The sequence below is a fragment of the Leucoraja erinacea genome, chromosome 2, assembly GCF_028641065.1.
Source record: "Leucoraja erinacea ecotype New England chromosome 2, Leri_hhj_1, whole genome shotgun sequence".
In the NCBI taxonomy this organism is placed as follows: domain Eukaryota; kingdom Metazoa; phylum Chordata; class Chondrichthyes; order Rajiformes; family Rajidae; genus Leucoraja; species Leucoraja erinaceus.
In genome coordinates this window covers 42,207,825-42,222,241 of record NC_073378.1, presented here as the reverse complement: position 1 = coordinate 42,222,241, position 14,417 = coordinate 42,207,825, and the positions used below count along the sequence as shown (strand labels likewise).

General features: G+C 40.5%; 1 protein-coding gene across 2 annotated transcripts in view; it reads left to right on the top strand.

The window, feature by feature from the left end:
* Positions 1-772: 772 nt before the first annotated feature.
* The window catches only part of itga8 (integrin, alpha 8), a 238,126-nt gene continuing 224,481 nt past the window's right edge, over positions 773-14,417 (top strand). For both annotated transcript variants that reach the window (XM_055655720.1, XM_055655710.1), the window contains exons 1-5: positions 773-1,102; positions 1,367-1,497; positions 6,954-7,054; positions 8,374-8,497; positions 14,073-14,134. In XM_055655720.1, coding sequence (XP_055511695.1) covers positions 900-1,102; positions 1,367-1,497; positions 6,954-7,054; positions 8,374-8,497; positions 14,073-14,134 — 621 coding nt within the window. In that variant the 5' untranslated portion in view covers positions 773-899. The remainder of the gene's footprint in view (positions 1,103-1,366; positions 1,498-6,953; positions 7,055-8,373; positions 8,498-14,072; positions 14,135-14,417) is intronic.

The window sequence follows — 14,417 nt, the reverse complement described above, 5'->3', positions numbered from 1 at the left end:
ATCCGATTTTGTTAAAGTCATATTTTCTACTTTTGCCGCTAGCCCGTGCTAAATAACGTCGATCTACTGCATATACAAGAGCAGTACTTTGTGAACAATTAAAAGTGAATTGGACCTGATAAGCAGAAGTGTGCAAGCAAGGGAGATTTATTGCAGAGCTAGTAATTCGCAAATCTCTCTTACGACGATACAATTGCAGTTATAGGTCGGAATTTGACTTTAGGAGTGAATTTGAGAAATTAGACGGTTATAAATCATTTCCAAACAAAAATATTGGCTGGTGAAAATTGCGCTTAAAAATGGCATGAGATGTAGTTGCCTGGTTTACAAGGAAGGTGTTAATGGGCAAATCAGTCTTGACGCGAACCAAAACTGTGGACCAAAATGCATCGATGGGTTTTCTCATTCCTTCTTCGCGTGTACAGATTCAACTAAAAACAAGATCCCACAATCCAATCTGAATGTTGTTGTTTGGGGTAAAATGACAGAACGAATCCCCTCCGCACAGCATTGCCCCGAGCTCCTTCATGCCACTTGGAGTCAACCATCTGTGGGATATCCCGGTCGGGGGTGGGCGATACATTTAAGTGAAAGATTGCCCGGGATTAGTGTGGCCACACTTGAGCCCGGGATAAGATTAGGGATTAGTTTTATAGTTGCTCTTCACCACCATAAAAGGACAGCTTTTTATTGACGCGGGCGGCGCGGGGTAGCCTCCTCCCTCCTTCCCTTCCCTTCCCGGTGCTGTCCAGATGAAGGAGGAGGGAGCCGAGAGGAAGGTCTGACTGCGCCCCCACCCACCCACCCACCCACGCCACTGACAGCCCGGGCTTGCACACCTAGCTCAACCCCCGGGGTGGTGGACACCGAGCCTGCCGGCAGCTCTCGCCGGGACCGCGATGAGCGCTCGCCGCCGCCGCCAGGAGGTCGTGGTCCGGAGCCAAGCGCTCTGCTCCCCGCCGCCGCCGCTGCTGCTGCTGCTGCTGCTGCTCCCGGGATGTGCTGCCTTCAACCTGGACACCGAGCAGCCCACTGTCTACAGCGGACCCCAGGGCAGCTACTTCGGCTACTCAGTGGATTTCTACTCACCCGTTAAAAACACGTGAGCAGCGTTGCCCCCTTTGATAAGCAACAAGGCAAAAATATACTTTAAAGAGTTGCCAAACTCCACATCTTGCTGTTGCAAAGAATGTTGTATCCTCCGCACCGCTTTCAACGATGAGTAGTTTAATGAATGTTCATTAGTCACTGATAGACCTGCCCAGTTATTTACTGGAGAGACAGTTGTTTGATTAACACTGATGTTAATAACCTGTGATTTAAATTTTAAATCTGTGTTTTTGTTTTGTTTGGGGGTCATCTGCAGTGTCAGTGTACTTGTAGGAGCTCCGAAAGCTAACACGACTCAGCCGGGGATAGTGGAAGGAGGAGCGGTTTACTTCTGCGGCTGGCCACCAGGAGGTGCTCCTTGCAGCCCGATCCCGTTCGACAGGAGCAGTAAGTGTAGAGTGCAGGCAGCAAGCCCTCGCCGCCGCTCCCATCCACTCTCTGACTTATTCATTCCTCTCCCGCTGAGCTTCAAACGGACCCGCTGTCTGTACAAAAGCCCCAGGAAAACCCCACTCGCCTGGTAGCACTTTACTTCTCCCTGCTAAGTTTTACTACGGGCGCAGGCAGAACTAGTACTTAAGATGCACAAGGAGTTCCATGGTCTCCGCACGTACTACGATTTGGTTCTTTTTCTATACCTTCTTAAGTAATCGTCTGCATGCAGTTTTAATTTATAGCAATGTTACAACATTTTGGGATTTAAAAATTCAAGTCTACAATTTATCCCATCAGATAAAGCACAAAAAGAAGTTTAATTTGACACATAATTCACTTTGATATCTTCAGTATTAAAAAAACGTTATGGCCATTTTCATACTCGGAAATTAGCATCTTATTCCCTATAGACCATAACTTTCTTAAAAATTAACAGAACTGAATGAAATTTTCAGTTATTATAGATTGAAGCATTCTGAAACAAATATGAAACAATGTTACTTGGATGACCTGAAATTAAAGCATATAATTAGTTAGTTACTTAATTGTAGCTAATTACAAAATTCAATTACTAGATCTAAACATCTATCCATTTCTTAAGAAAAGGTTGACATTTTTAAATAGCTGGTGTCCAAATAAAATGCACACAGGAATTCACAATATAACATGATTTTTAAATCTCATTGTCATGAGCTTATAGGCCAAATGAAAGGAATTTAATGTTTAATTCCCGTAAATTAATGGCCATTTAAATCATCTTGCGAGTGGGTTTTTGTAGAATGCGATCGATTGGAATGTTGTGGATGCGGCGAATTTGAACCTCATATCGGCAGGAAAACACTACGGATTCGTATGGGGCCAAATTCACATTTTCGCCAATTAAATTTGGATTAAAGTCATCCTAAGAAGCAAGTTTATATGTAAAATACACGACTTACATTATGTTTTGACCGCCACTTGAGATCCATCCCATTGTGGGCGTTCGAAGTAGCTTTTTTATTTTACTCCAGCGATTAAATTGTCCCGCGTTTTTTTTTAAACTTCCGAGAAGGGAAGTCGGAACTATTTTTCTGCATCAGCTAGCAGCCCGAGAAAATATATCTCGGACAGGCAGGAGAAAACGGCATTTTAATCCTACCCCCCACCCCCCCTCAAAGGCGGCAAAGTTGCGCACACGGCCAGTGGCAGAACTGCAGTGCCGCTGAAGGTAAGTATTGTAACATCGCTATAATTTAACCACTGCCTCTCAAACATGCAGTTTATATTCTATCTATACCTTGCAAATACGCAGTTTAATTTCTATCTACCTCGCAAACATGCAGTTTGAATTCCATTTCCATCTCGCAAACATGCAGCATTACTTTCATTTTTACCAGTAAATGTTGTGTAAAACATGTGTAGAGTTATCTCCACAATTTATTTCTTACCTTCAAGTCGCTTATGCATCAACTTTATTGCGAATTCAAATATGATAATTTGGCTGAAACTGATTCCAAAACTGATACCATTCATAACATCAGTTATTTAAATATGTTACAGTGCCCTCCATAATGTTTGGAACAAAGACCCACCATTTATTTATTTGCCTCTGTACACCACAATTTGAGATTTGCAATAGAAAAAAATCACATGTGGTTAAAGTGCACATTGTCAGATTTTAATAAAGGGTATTTTTAATATATTTTGGTTTCACCATGTAGAAATTACAGCTGTGTTTATACATGGTCCCCCCATTTCTGGGCACCATAATGTTTTGGACACAGCAATGTGATGTAAATGAAAGTAGTCATGTTCAGTATTTTGTTGCATATCCTTTGCATGCAATGACTGCTTGAAGTCTGTGATTCATGAACGTCACCAGCTGCTGGGTGTCTTCTCTGGTGATGCTCTGCCAGGCCTGTATTGCAGCCATATTTAGCTTGTGCTTGTTTTGGGGGCTGGCCCCCTTCAGTTTTCTCTTCGGCATATAAAAGGCATGCTCAATTGGGGCTGAGTTTTAGGTGATTGACTTGGCCACTCAAGAATTTACCATTTTTTAGTTTGAAAAACTCCTTTGTTGCTTTAGCAGTATGTCTGGGATCAACGTCTTGCTGTAGAATGAACCGCCAGCCAATGAGTTTTGAGGCATTTTTTGAACTTGAGCAGATAGGATGTGTCTATACACTTCAGAATTAATTATGCTACTACCATCAGCAGTTGCATCATCAATGAAGATAAGTGAGCCAGTACCTTCAGCAGCCATACATGCCCAGGCCATAACACCCCCACCACTGTGTTTCACAGATGAGGTGGTTATGCTTTGGATCTTGGACAGTTCCTTCTCTCCTCCATACTTTGCTCTTGCCATCACTCTGAGATGAGTTAATCTTCATCTCATCTGTCCACAAGACCTTTTTCCAGAACTGTGGGTGCTCTTTTAAGTACTTCTTGACAAACTGTAACCTGGCCATCCTATTTTTGCAGCTAACCAGTGGTTTGCATTTTGCAGCGTAGCCTCTGTATTTCTGTTCATGAAGTCTTCTGCGGACAGTGGCCATTGATAAATCCACACCTGACTACTGAAGAGTGTTTCCGTTTTGTCACACAGGTGTTTGGGGATTTTTCTTTATTATAGAGAGAATTCTGTCATCAGCTGTGGAGGACTTCCTTGGCCTGCCAGTCCCTTTGCGATTAGTAAACTCACCAGTACTCTCTTTCTTCTTAATGATGTTCCAAACAGTTGATTTTGGTAAGCCTAAGGTTTGGCTGATGTCTCTAACAGTTTTATTCTTGTTTCTCAGTCTCATAATGGCTTCTTTGACTTTCATTGGCACAACTTTGGTCCTCATGTTGATAAACAGCAATAAAAGTTTCAAAAGATGATGGAAAGATTGGAGAAAGGACTAGGTGCTGAGAACTCGCTTATACCTGCATTAAGGAGGCATTTAAACACACCTGATCAATTACAAACACCTGTGAAGCCATGTGTCCCAAACATTATAGTGCCCTGAAATGGGGGGACTATGTATAAACACAGCTGTAATTTGTACATGGTGAAACCAAAATGTATAAAAATACCCTTTAATAAAATCTGAGAATGTGCACTTTAACCACCTGTGATTTTTTTTCTATTACAAATCTCAAATTGTGGAGTACAGAGGCAAATAAATAAATGATGGGTCTTTGTCCCAAACATTATCAGGGCACTGTATATGTTTGCAGTCATGGCATAAAAATGTATCACCCCAACAACATCTCACATTAGATTAAAAAACATTGATTTAATTATATAAAATGAGAATGGAAAAGCCATTCTTCTCACTGCCTGAAAATTAGAATAGAGACGTGTTTTAAGTTATAGCTATTTATTTTTAAATAAATAACAGGCATTTTTGTTAAAAATTATTTATACAATTGCATCAAAGTGAAAGTAAGAAAACGAAAATGAATTTCATACATGAATTTCAGTCACGAGAAATAACAGTTTATAAATACTTAAACCCACCATAAAACACTGTTCAGTCAGTTTGTTTGTGTATAAATCTTCAAGTATCTTGTAAAATGATCTGTAAGTCTTGCTGGCAGAGTACACTAACAAAGCAATTTTGTGCAAGACTGGGGTCATCGGCTGAAGAAGGATAAGGTAGAGCAGGGATGGCAGATTGCTAAATATCTGATCACTGGGAAACAGAAGAAGCAGGCATGGTACTTAAATTGAATTTAACATCTGTTGACAACTTTTTTTATTACGTGCTTGAGTTAATGCTGTACATGGACAGTCAGGCACTCCTCCTGCTTAACAGTTCATAAGGAAGCTCATGGACAGGGAGTGAAATTGGGGAAGGTGAACATGTGGAAAATGAGTTTGCTTCAAAAAGAGAGGGGTTGAGGAATTGTCTGCTTTTTATTAAAGACTGAAAAGCATCATAATTGGAGCTGATTTTTTAACCAGATGGTTCCTTTTATGTTGACATCTGCAAAGTATACGTTGAACAAAGTTGCAGAGATATATTGGGGGTGTGTACATATAATTAAATCACGAACAAGGACATATTCTTGAAAAAGCAATGAGGGAAATCCATATTCTGTCAGCAAAAAAGTAATGTTTTAGTATTTTAGTATGTCGCATTTAAATCATCTGAAAACATTGGAGCCTAAGAACATAAGGGATAGAAACAGGAACAGGTCATTTGTCAGGCGAATTCTCTGGAGAAAAAGGATGGGTTTTGGGTCGGAACCCTTCTTCAGACTTGTCCCAGCTCACTTAGGTGGTGAATTCCAGGGATCCACTACACTATCAATGAATGATTCGTTCTCATCTCAGTCTTGGATGCCCAACTACTTATTTTGTGACTCCAGACAAGGCAAATATACACTCCACATTTCCTTCTTAACCTGTCAATCCCAGTAAGAATCTTGTTTGTTCCATTAAGATCGCAAATAAATATTTGAAAGTATCATCCCAGCATTGATACGTGGAAAAATGTGTTTATTATAATTTGTAATTGACAAAACAGAGCTTTACATTTTTGATGTTAACCATATAACAATTACAGCAAGGAAACAGGCTATCTCGGCCCTTCTAGTCCATGCTGAACACTTACTCTCACCTAGTCCCATCTGCCTGCACTCAGACCATAACCCTCCATTCCTTTCCCGTCCATATACCTATCCAATTTATTTTTAAATGATAAAATCGAACCTGCCTCCACCACTTCCACTGGAAGCTCATTCCACACAGCCACTGAGTAAAGAAATTCCCCCTCATGTTACCCCTAAACTTTTGTCCCTTAATTCTCAAATCATGTCCTCTTGTTTGAATCTTCCCTACTCTCAATAGAAAAAGCTTATCCACGTCAACTTTGTTTATCCCTCTCATAATTTTAAAGATCTCTATCAAGTCCCTCCTTAACCTTCTGCGCTCCAAAGAATAAAGATCTAACTTGTTCAACCTTTCTCTGTAACATTAGGTGCTGAAACCCAGGCAACATTCTAGTAAATCTCCTCTGTACTCTCTCTATTCTGTTGACATCTTTCCTATAATATGTTAGCAAAATCTCTCATCGTAAAAATGACACTAAATACAAAATAATGTTCCCCGTGATTGATGATTCTTATTAATGCAGAAGAAGTTGTGATTTTAAATGGTGAGATTGATTTAAAATAGTGTGACAATGCGATTGTATACTTATGACCGGTGACAGAGAATCTTGGACATGAAACATTAGCTTTGTTTCTCTTTTCACTTGACCTGCTGAGTGTTTCCATCGTGTTCTGTTTTTATACGTAATCATATAATGTGCAAAATATCTCAGTGAAACAAAATAGTATGAACATTATAAATTCAATCTCATTTCAATGTTTTACTGCCTGTAAAAGAAAATCTTAACACACTTGAAGGCAAGCATAATATCTCTTTCAAATGTCAGGTAACAGAATCATCAGGATTAATGGCACAAGGGAACCTGTTGAATTCAAGTCCAATCAATGGTTTGGAGCCACAGTTAGATCCCATAAAGAAAGTGTTGTGGTAAGTAATTGGAACTTTATGTCACAGCGTCTTGGATCAGTTGGTTGTGTGTCTGATATTTTGTATTCTTAGTTAGCTATGTTACTGGTTCTTGCTACTGAAATTTGAGAATGGTAAATAAGATTGTATGTTACCTATTTCTTTAGGGTCACATTGTAAAAATGTTGTACGCGGCAGAAAAATGAATCACTGGAGTGTTGTAAAGTTCAGATCTGTTTTCCACCTTCTTGGTTACCATTTGTTTTGTTTCATTTTTACAAAAGCAGAAACTATGAACCTAGTATTCATTGGACCGCTTTATGAATTGGCTGAATGAATAAATTAACAAATCTGCAGATGATAAAGCTGATATTCTCAAATAAACTTCATTATCTACTAGTTGTTGATATTTTGTGTGAATCTTCCCTATTATATGTTGTATTTTTTTCTTTCAAAGATGTAAAATAGATCTTTATGATATAAAGCCTGTATATGGAATGTTTAACTTACAATGACACATTTGCTGTGGAAGGACTTTGGTGATTTTTAATTTGGGAAAAATTACTGGGTGAAGGGTCAATGGGGAAAGACCGGAATCTAGGGTCCGTCTGCTGCTGGACATGGAAGGCCTGAGTCTGGTAGTGACACCCCTCACACAAAGGAAAGGATATGAAGCCAGGGGGTCCACATGAATGGCAAAGGTGTTTTGAGTACTACTACCGAGTATTAAATTAGCAATATTGAACATACAGACACTATGAATGTATTAAGAGTTTTTGCATGTTTTTGGTTTTGTGTTTTTTTAATTACGAATAACGTTTATTTTTGAAATAAGAAAGAACTGGGTGAAATCATACCAATGCAAGCACGTTTGGGGTGGAATGGTGGCACAGTGGTAGAGTTGCTGCCTCACAGCACCAGAGATCGGGTTCAGTCCTGACCTCAATGACTGTCTGCGTGGAATTTGCACGTTGTCACTGTGACCATGTGGGTTTTCTAGGGCTGCTCCAATTTCCACCCACATTCCAAAGATGTGCAGGTTTGTAGGTTAATTGGCTTCTGTAAACTACCCCCAGTGTGTATGATGTTAAAGTGGGATAACATAGAACTAGTGTATGGGTGATCAATGGTTGTCTGGACTCGGGGGGCTCGGGGGGGGGGGGGGGGGGGGGGGGGGGGGGGGGGGAAGAGCCTGTTATCATGCTGTATCGCTACACAAAACAAAACATTATTCAACAACTCATGGTTATATAAACTTGCCAGAGTAAAAGTGTTGGTGTTTGGTGAAAAACAAAATAATTGCTATTTCGCTTAACTGATTTTTAACTGATCATTTATAGGCTTGTGCCCCAATGTATAATTGGCGTGCCCTTAAATTGACTGAAGAGAAAGATCCAGTGGGCACCTGTTATGTGGCAATTCAGGATTTCAGAGCTTATGCAGAATATTCACCATGTCGTTCTGGTAGGTCAAGACATATTAAACACGTGCATAACTTAATCTCTTTCAAACCTTCAATTTTTCTTCATCTGATGGTTAATTTTACATATTTTTTATTGTGGAGTAAATCTCTGTTGTCTATATCAAATGATTGAAAAAAATTACTGATGATATTTATTCAAAATATTGACCTGAAATGTAGTGACTTGTGTGCTGTTAATTCAGATCAGAACTGCTGACGTTCAACCATTGAAACGTGTTTTATTTATTCATTTGTGAGGTGTGGACATCACTGGCAATGTGGCACTTATTGTTGAGACACAAAGAACTACAGATGCTGAAATCTTGAGCAAAACACAAAGTGCTGGAGTATCTCAGCGGGTCAGCAGCATCTGCAGAGAGAATGGACAAATGACGTTTCCGATCGGCACATTTCTTCAGACTGAAGTTACTCCAGTACTTTGCGTTTTATGTGGCATTTATTGGTCATCTGTTATTGCCCCAAACTGAAGAGGCCATTTAGGGTGAAGCAAATAGGCCAGGCCAAGTGACTGAGGTGTCAATGGGAAGCACTTTGAGACCAGTGACCACTGTTCCATTAGTTTTAAAATGGTTAAGAAAATGGACAGAACTGCACATAAGTTAAAATTCTAAATTGCGGCAAGAGAAATGTTGACAGCATCAGACAGAAGCTTACAAAAGTTGATTGGAGTAAGTTGTTTGCAGGTACAGAAATCCCAGGTATGAGTGGGTTAACATATGGTGAGCATTTGACGGACTGGGCCGGTACTCGCTGGAGTTTGGAAGAAATGAGGGGAGACCTCATTGAAAAGTACAGAATAGTGACAGGCTTGGATAGAGTGGATGTGGAAAGGATGTTTCCACTAGTGGGAGAGTCTAGGGCAAGAGGTCATAGCCTCAGCATTAAATGAACTGGTTAAGGCAGGTAGAATAAGATCAGTTGAGGGATATTTGGCCAGGTTCATGGATAAGGCAGATTTAGATGGATATTGGTCGAACACACGCAAATGGATGGATACTTAGTTGGCATGAAAGCATTGGGCCAAGGGGCTTGTTTCCGTGCTCTATGACTATATTTAAAATGGTTGGTGTGGAGCGCTCATTGGCCAGACTGTGGAAGGATGGCAGATTTCTTTCTCTGTCTGACATTAGTAATCAAAATGGCTTTTTATGAATCCTGGTTATTTCATGGTTACCGTTACGGAAACCAGCAAAGGCTCCGTGAAATGCAGCAAAATCCAACTTTCAGAATCTTATTTTGTTTGATTGCTGAATCACACATAGAATTCAGCAGTTAAATGAGGTCTTGTTGGGAATTCCCGACAGTTACATGAGGGAGTTGCCTCCTTGGCACAGGATCTGAGACTTCATTGGGGATTTTAGACAAAAGCTCGAGGAGGCATTTAAAGGCTATTAAAATCAATGACAACCTTTATAGCCATCAAGGCCCTACCCTCAATTTTGCCCACTGTTAAAGGCTATCAGGGGTGTTTCTGATGTGTAGAGCCCTCACTACAGTTTCTGAATCCCAGCCACTGTTGGAGCTTCATGCCCAGCTCCAGGCTACAGACGATCAGCAAGACTTCCCACCATGCATATGGCCGAGCCACGCATAGCGTGAACAGACAGCAAATAAGACTCCTAGCGAATGGACTGGTCCACAATAAGAAACAAAGTGCTGAAGTAACTCAGCGGGTCAGGCAACACTTCAGATCGGGAGCCTTATTCAGACTGATTGTAGTCTGGAGGAGAAAAAAAGGAAGAGGGGTGGGGGCAAGAGGTAGGACAAAGCCTGCCAAGTGATAGGTGGATACAGGTGAGGATGTTTGAATAGCAGATAGTTGGACAAATGCCAGAGATGACAATACAAAATTATCTAATGAGATAAGGAGAGAAGAGGAGTGAAATGTGAAACCAGCGGAAGAAATATAGGTGGAAGGAATCAGCGGGAAGGGAGAATGGAGAAATGGGTGCATATCCAGGTGGGGCTCAGGGAAGAGATGGGGTAAAAGGAGAGTGGTGTTTGTAGGTTAATTACCTACAATTGGATAATTCAATGTTCATACAGTTTGATTTTATGCTATTCATTAAATTCAGTAAAATTAAGTAATTGTAAAATCTTCAGCTACATTCTTAAGGTTTTTAAAATATTTTTGAAGTGGTAGAATTAAAGTATTTTTGGAGGAAGTATTTCACCTAATTGTACACTATCACATCTTATGTTGTGTAAAGTTGACGAACATGCCTTTAAATTTCCAGGTGGTTCATATAAACACATAATAAATCCACTAGAGGAACAAAACTGTTTACTAGCACAATTCATGCTATTAAATTATAGTCATATGCGGGTCAACAGGTGGAATTTTTAATTGTAAATTGGTGACAGGAATGCAGTTGCATCCCTTATTACTGACGTTGTCATCATTTAGGAAAAGCTGTTCCAAATAAACAAGATTTAAGGGGCTGTCCCACTTGGGAGACCTAATCCGCGAGTTCTGGCAAGTTTGCCCTCGACTCATACTCGCAGCATGGTCGACACGAAGTTGTAGGAGGTCTTCGTAACTCTCCTTCATACTCGAGAGTGGTCTCCGCGTACTCGAGGCCTCAGCTAGGTCACGGTGTTTCTTTCAATATGTTAAAAAATGGCCGCGAGTAAAAAAAGGTCGCCATGGAAAAGATCGATATTTTTTTACTCGTAGGTTTAGTGGTAGTAGGTCGTAGTAGGTCGGCATGTTAATCGTAGGTAATCAAGGGTAGTCGAATGTAGTCAAAGGTAGTCATAGATAGTCTTCATCATAGTCGAAGGGCGGTCGAAGGGAAGACGAAGGAGATAGAAGGAGGTCGTCTTCACTCTCCACTATTCGGTGTCTAATTTTCCGGAAGTTAGTCGTAGCTAGTCAAAGTTAGTCTTCAACATAGTTGAAGGAGGTCTTCAAGATGTCATTTTTTAAAACTTTTCTAAACTCGCCAAGTGGGACAGATCCTTTACTGAACTACAAGAGACAGAAGTGTGCAAATAAGACCAGCATGTTTCCACAAAATAATACAAAAAGCAATGCTGTGTTCTTCACGAGAAAGAGATAATAATTTGGAGTTGGGGTTTGACTCTTATCAATCTTAATTAAGAGATTCCAATATTTTTCCAGCTGGAAAGTTATTCTGCTCTTCATATTCACGATGCTCCGTAGATTCACATGGGGTGGAAGATTGCAACCTTCTCGTGGTCCGCCCTGTTTCGACTAATGCAATCAACTCGACGTGCACAAATGGACGATCAAATAGAACAAGTTGTCCAACAACTTTAGGCTGTGCACGCCACATGAAAGAAGAAGAAGAAGAAGATTCACCCAATGGTTACACCACAAAGAGCCCATTAATTCATCAAACCCATGGTGTCTATAAGAAAGGTTTCAGATAGAAACATAGAACATAGAAAAATAGTTGCAAGAATAGGCTATTCGGCCCTTCGAACCAGCACAGCCATTCAATATGATCATGGCTGATCATCCAAAATCAGTACCCCGTTCCTGCTTTTTTTCCCATATCCATTGATTTGTTTAGCCTGAAGAGCTAAATCTAACTCTCTCTTGAAAACATCCGGTGAACTGGCCTCCACTGCGTTCTGTGGCAGAGAATTCCACAGATTCACAACTCTTTGGGTGAAAAAGTATTTCCTCATCTCAGTCCTAAATGGCCTGGAGAAGTCTGAAAAAGGGTCTCTACCCGAAACATCACCTATTCCTTCTCTCCAGAGATGCTGCCTGTCCCGCTGAGTTACTCCAGAATTTTGGATCTACCTTAGATGTAGAAGCACACCCAGGTCTCGTTGCACTTCCCCTTTTCCTAATCTGACACCATTCAGATAATAATATGCCTTCTTGTTCTTGCCACCAAAGTGGATAACCTCACATTTATCCACATTATACTGCATCTGCCATACTTCTGCCCACTCATCCAACCTATCCGAGTCACCCTGCAGCCTCATAGCATCCTCCTCGCAGCTCACACTACCACCCAGCTTTGTGTCATCCGCAAATTTAGAGATGTTACATTTAATTCCCTTGTCTAAATTGTTAATATATATTGTAAATAAATGGTCTTCCAGCACCGAGCTAGTCCGCTACCCCGCTAGTCACTGCCTGCCATTCTGAAAAGGACACGTTAATTCCTACTCTTTGCTTCCAATGTGCCAACCAGTTCTCTATCCATGACAATACCTTACCCCCAATATCATGTGTTCTAACTTTGCACACTAATCTCTTGTGTGGGACCTTGTCAAAGGCTTTTTTGAAAGTCCAGATACACCATATCCACTGGCTCTCTCTTATCCATTCTACTTATCACATCATCAAAAATTTCCAAAAGATTAGTCAAGCATGATTTCCCCTTCATAAATCCATGCTGACTTTGACTGATCCCGTCACTGCTTTACAAATGCGCTGCTATAATACCATTAATAATCAACTCCAGCATCTTCCCCACTACTGATGTAAGGCGAACTGGTTTATAATACCCTGTTTTCTCTCTCCCTTCTTTCTTAAAAAGTGGCGTTACATTGGCTATCCTGCAGTCCACATGAACTGATCCAGTTGAGAGAGCATTGTAAAATGATCACCAAAGCATCCATGTCCTTGAGTGCTCTGGGATACAGACCATCAGGCCCTGGGGATTTATCTGCCTTCAATCCCAACAGTTTACCTAACACCATTTTCTGACTCGCGTGGATTCCCTTCAGTTCCTCCCTCCGTATAGATGCTCGATTCCCTAGAATTTCTTGGCGATTGTTTGTGTCTTCCTTAGCGAAGACAGAACCAGAGTACTTAAAGTTTTACTGTTTTGCGATTTCCTTGTTTTATAAATTATAAATTCATCTTTCTCTGACTGCGGGTGAACAATTTCTGGACTTCATCCATGCGGTCTTTAAAATATTCCTGCAGCTCTCTTGTTATCCACTCATCACCCACCAGAGTTTGTCCCACCACACTTCTTTCCCCACTTTCTCCCCCACTACAATCAGTCTGAACAAGAATCCTGACCAGAAAAGTTGTCTGCCCATATCCTCCAGCAATGTTGCCTGACCCACTAAGTTACTCCAGCACTCTGTATTCTACACAGGATTTTAGCACCTGCAATTCCTTATGTCTCTATTCTACACCACATTAAAATTAATACAGGATGCACTTCATCATTTGGACATGAAAAGAACAACACTTAATTCATATTAGAGTGACAGTACACTGTAAATGATGTCATTTCCAAGCCTGAAGCATGAGTGGCTGAGTAGTTGGAACAAACTCCGACTGACACTCATGAAACATTTTACAGCCATTGATGGAAATCTGTGCCGGAGATGAGAGTTCAGTCTTAAAGTATGCAAAATATTGTTCCATCCTCTCAGCTGAATCACATAGTCGAATGTTTGAGCCAAACGCTAGTAAAAATAGAATTTATAATGGCTTGCTTATATCCTTTAAAAAAAAAAGATCTATTTTAAAGCTGTTAATGTCAGTTTGTTTGGGCAAAAGGTTAAAAGAATTTGCGATTTATGAAAGTAATTTGTGTTTTGTGCTCTTTGTAGATCAGCCAGATCCTGAGGGTCAAGGGTATTGTCAAGCAGGATTTAGTCTTGAATTTACCCAGGTAATCTTGAAATGTATTTTATTTATATTGTACTTTACTATTAAAACAAAATGCAATTGATTTCATAAATGATATACCATCTGGCCATGGAGATAGAAGGAAAGGGAATCCAAGCACATAACTCATGAATGGTTCCAGGTTCCGAGCAACATAAAGTGAAACATGGCAAGTGTCTATGCTGGGAGGGGGATGATGTAATTTTTATACTTTCTGTCCGGTTTGAGTAGCACATTAGTGAAACAGTAACTATGCTTGGACATGAAACGGTGTTTGGCAGTGGATC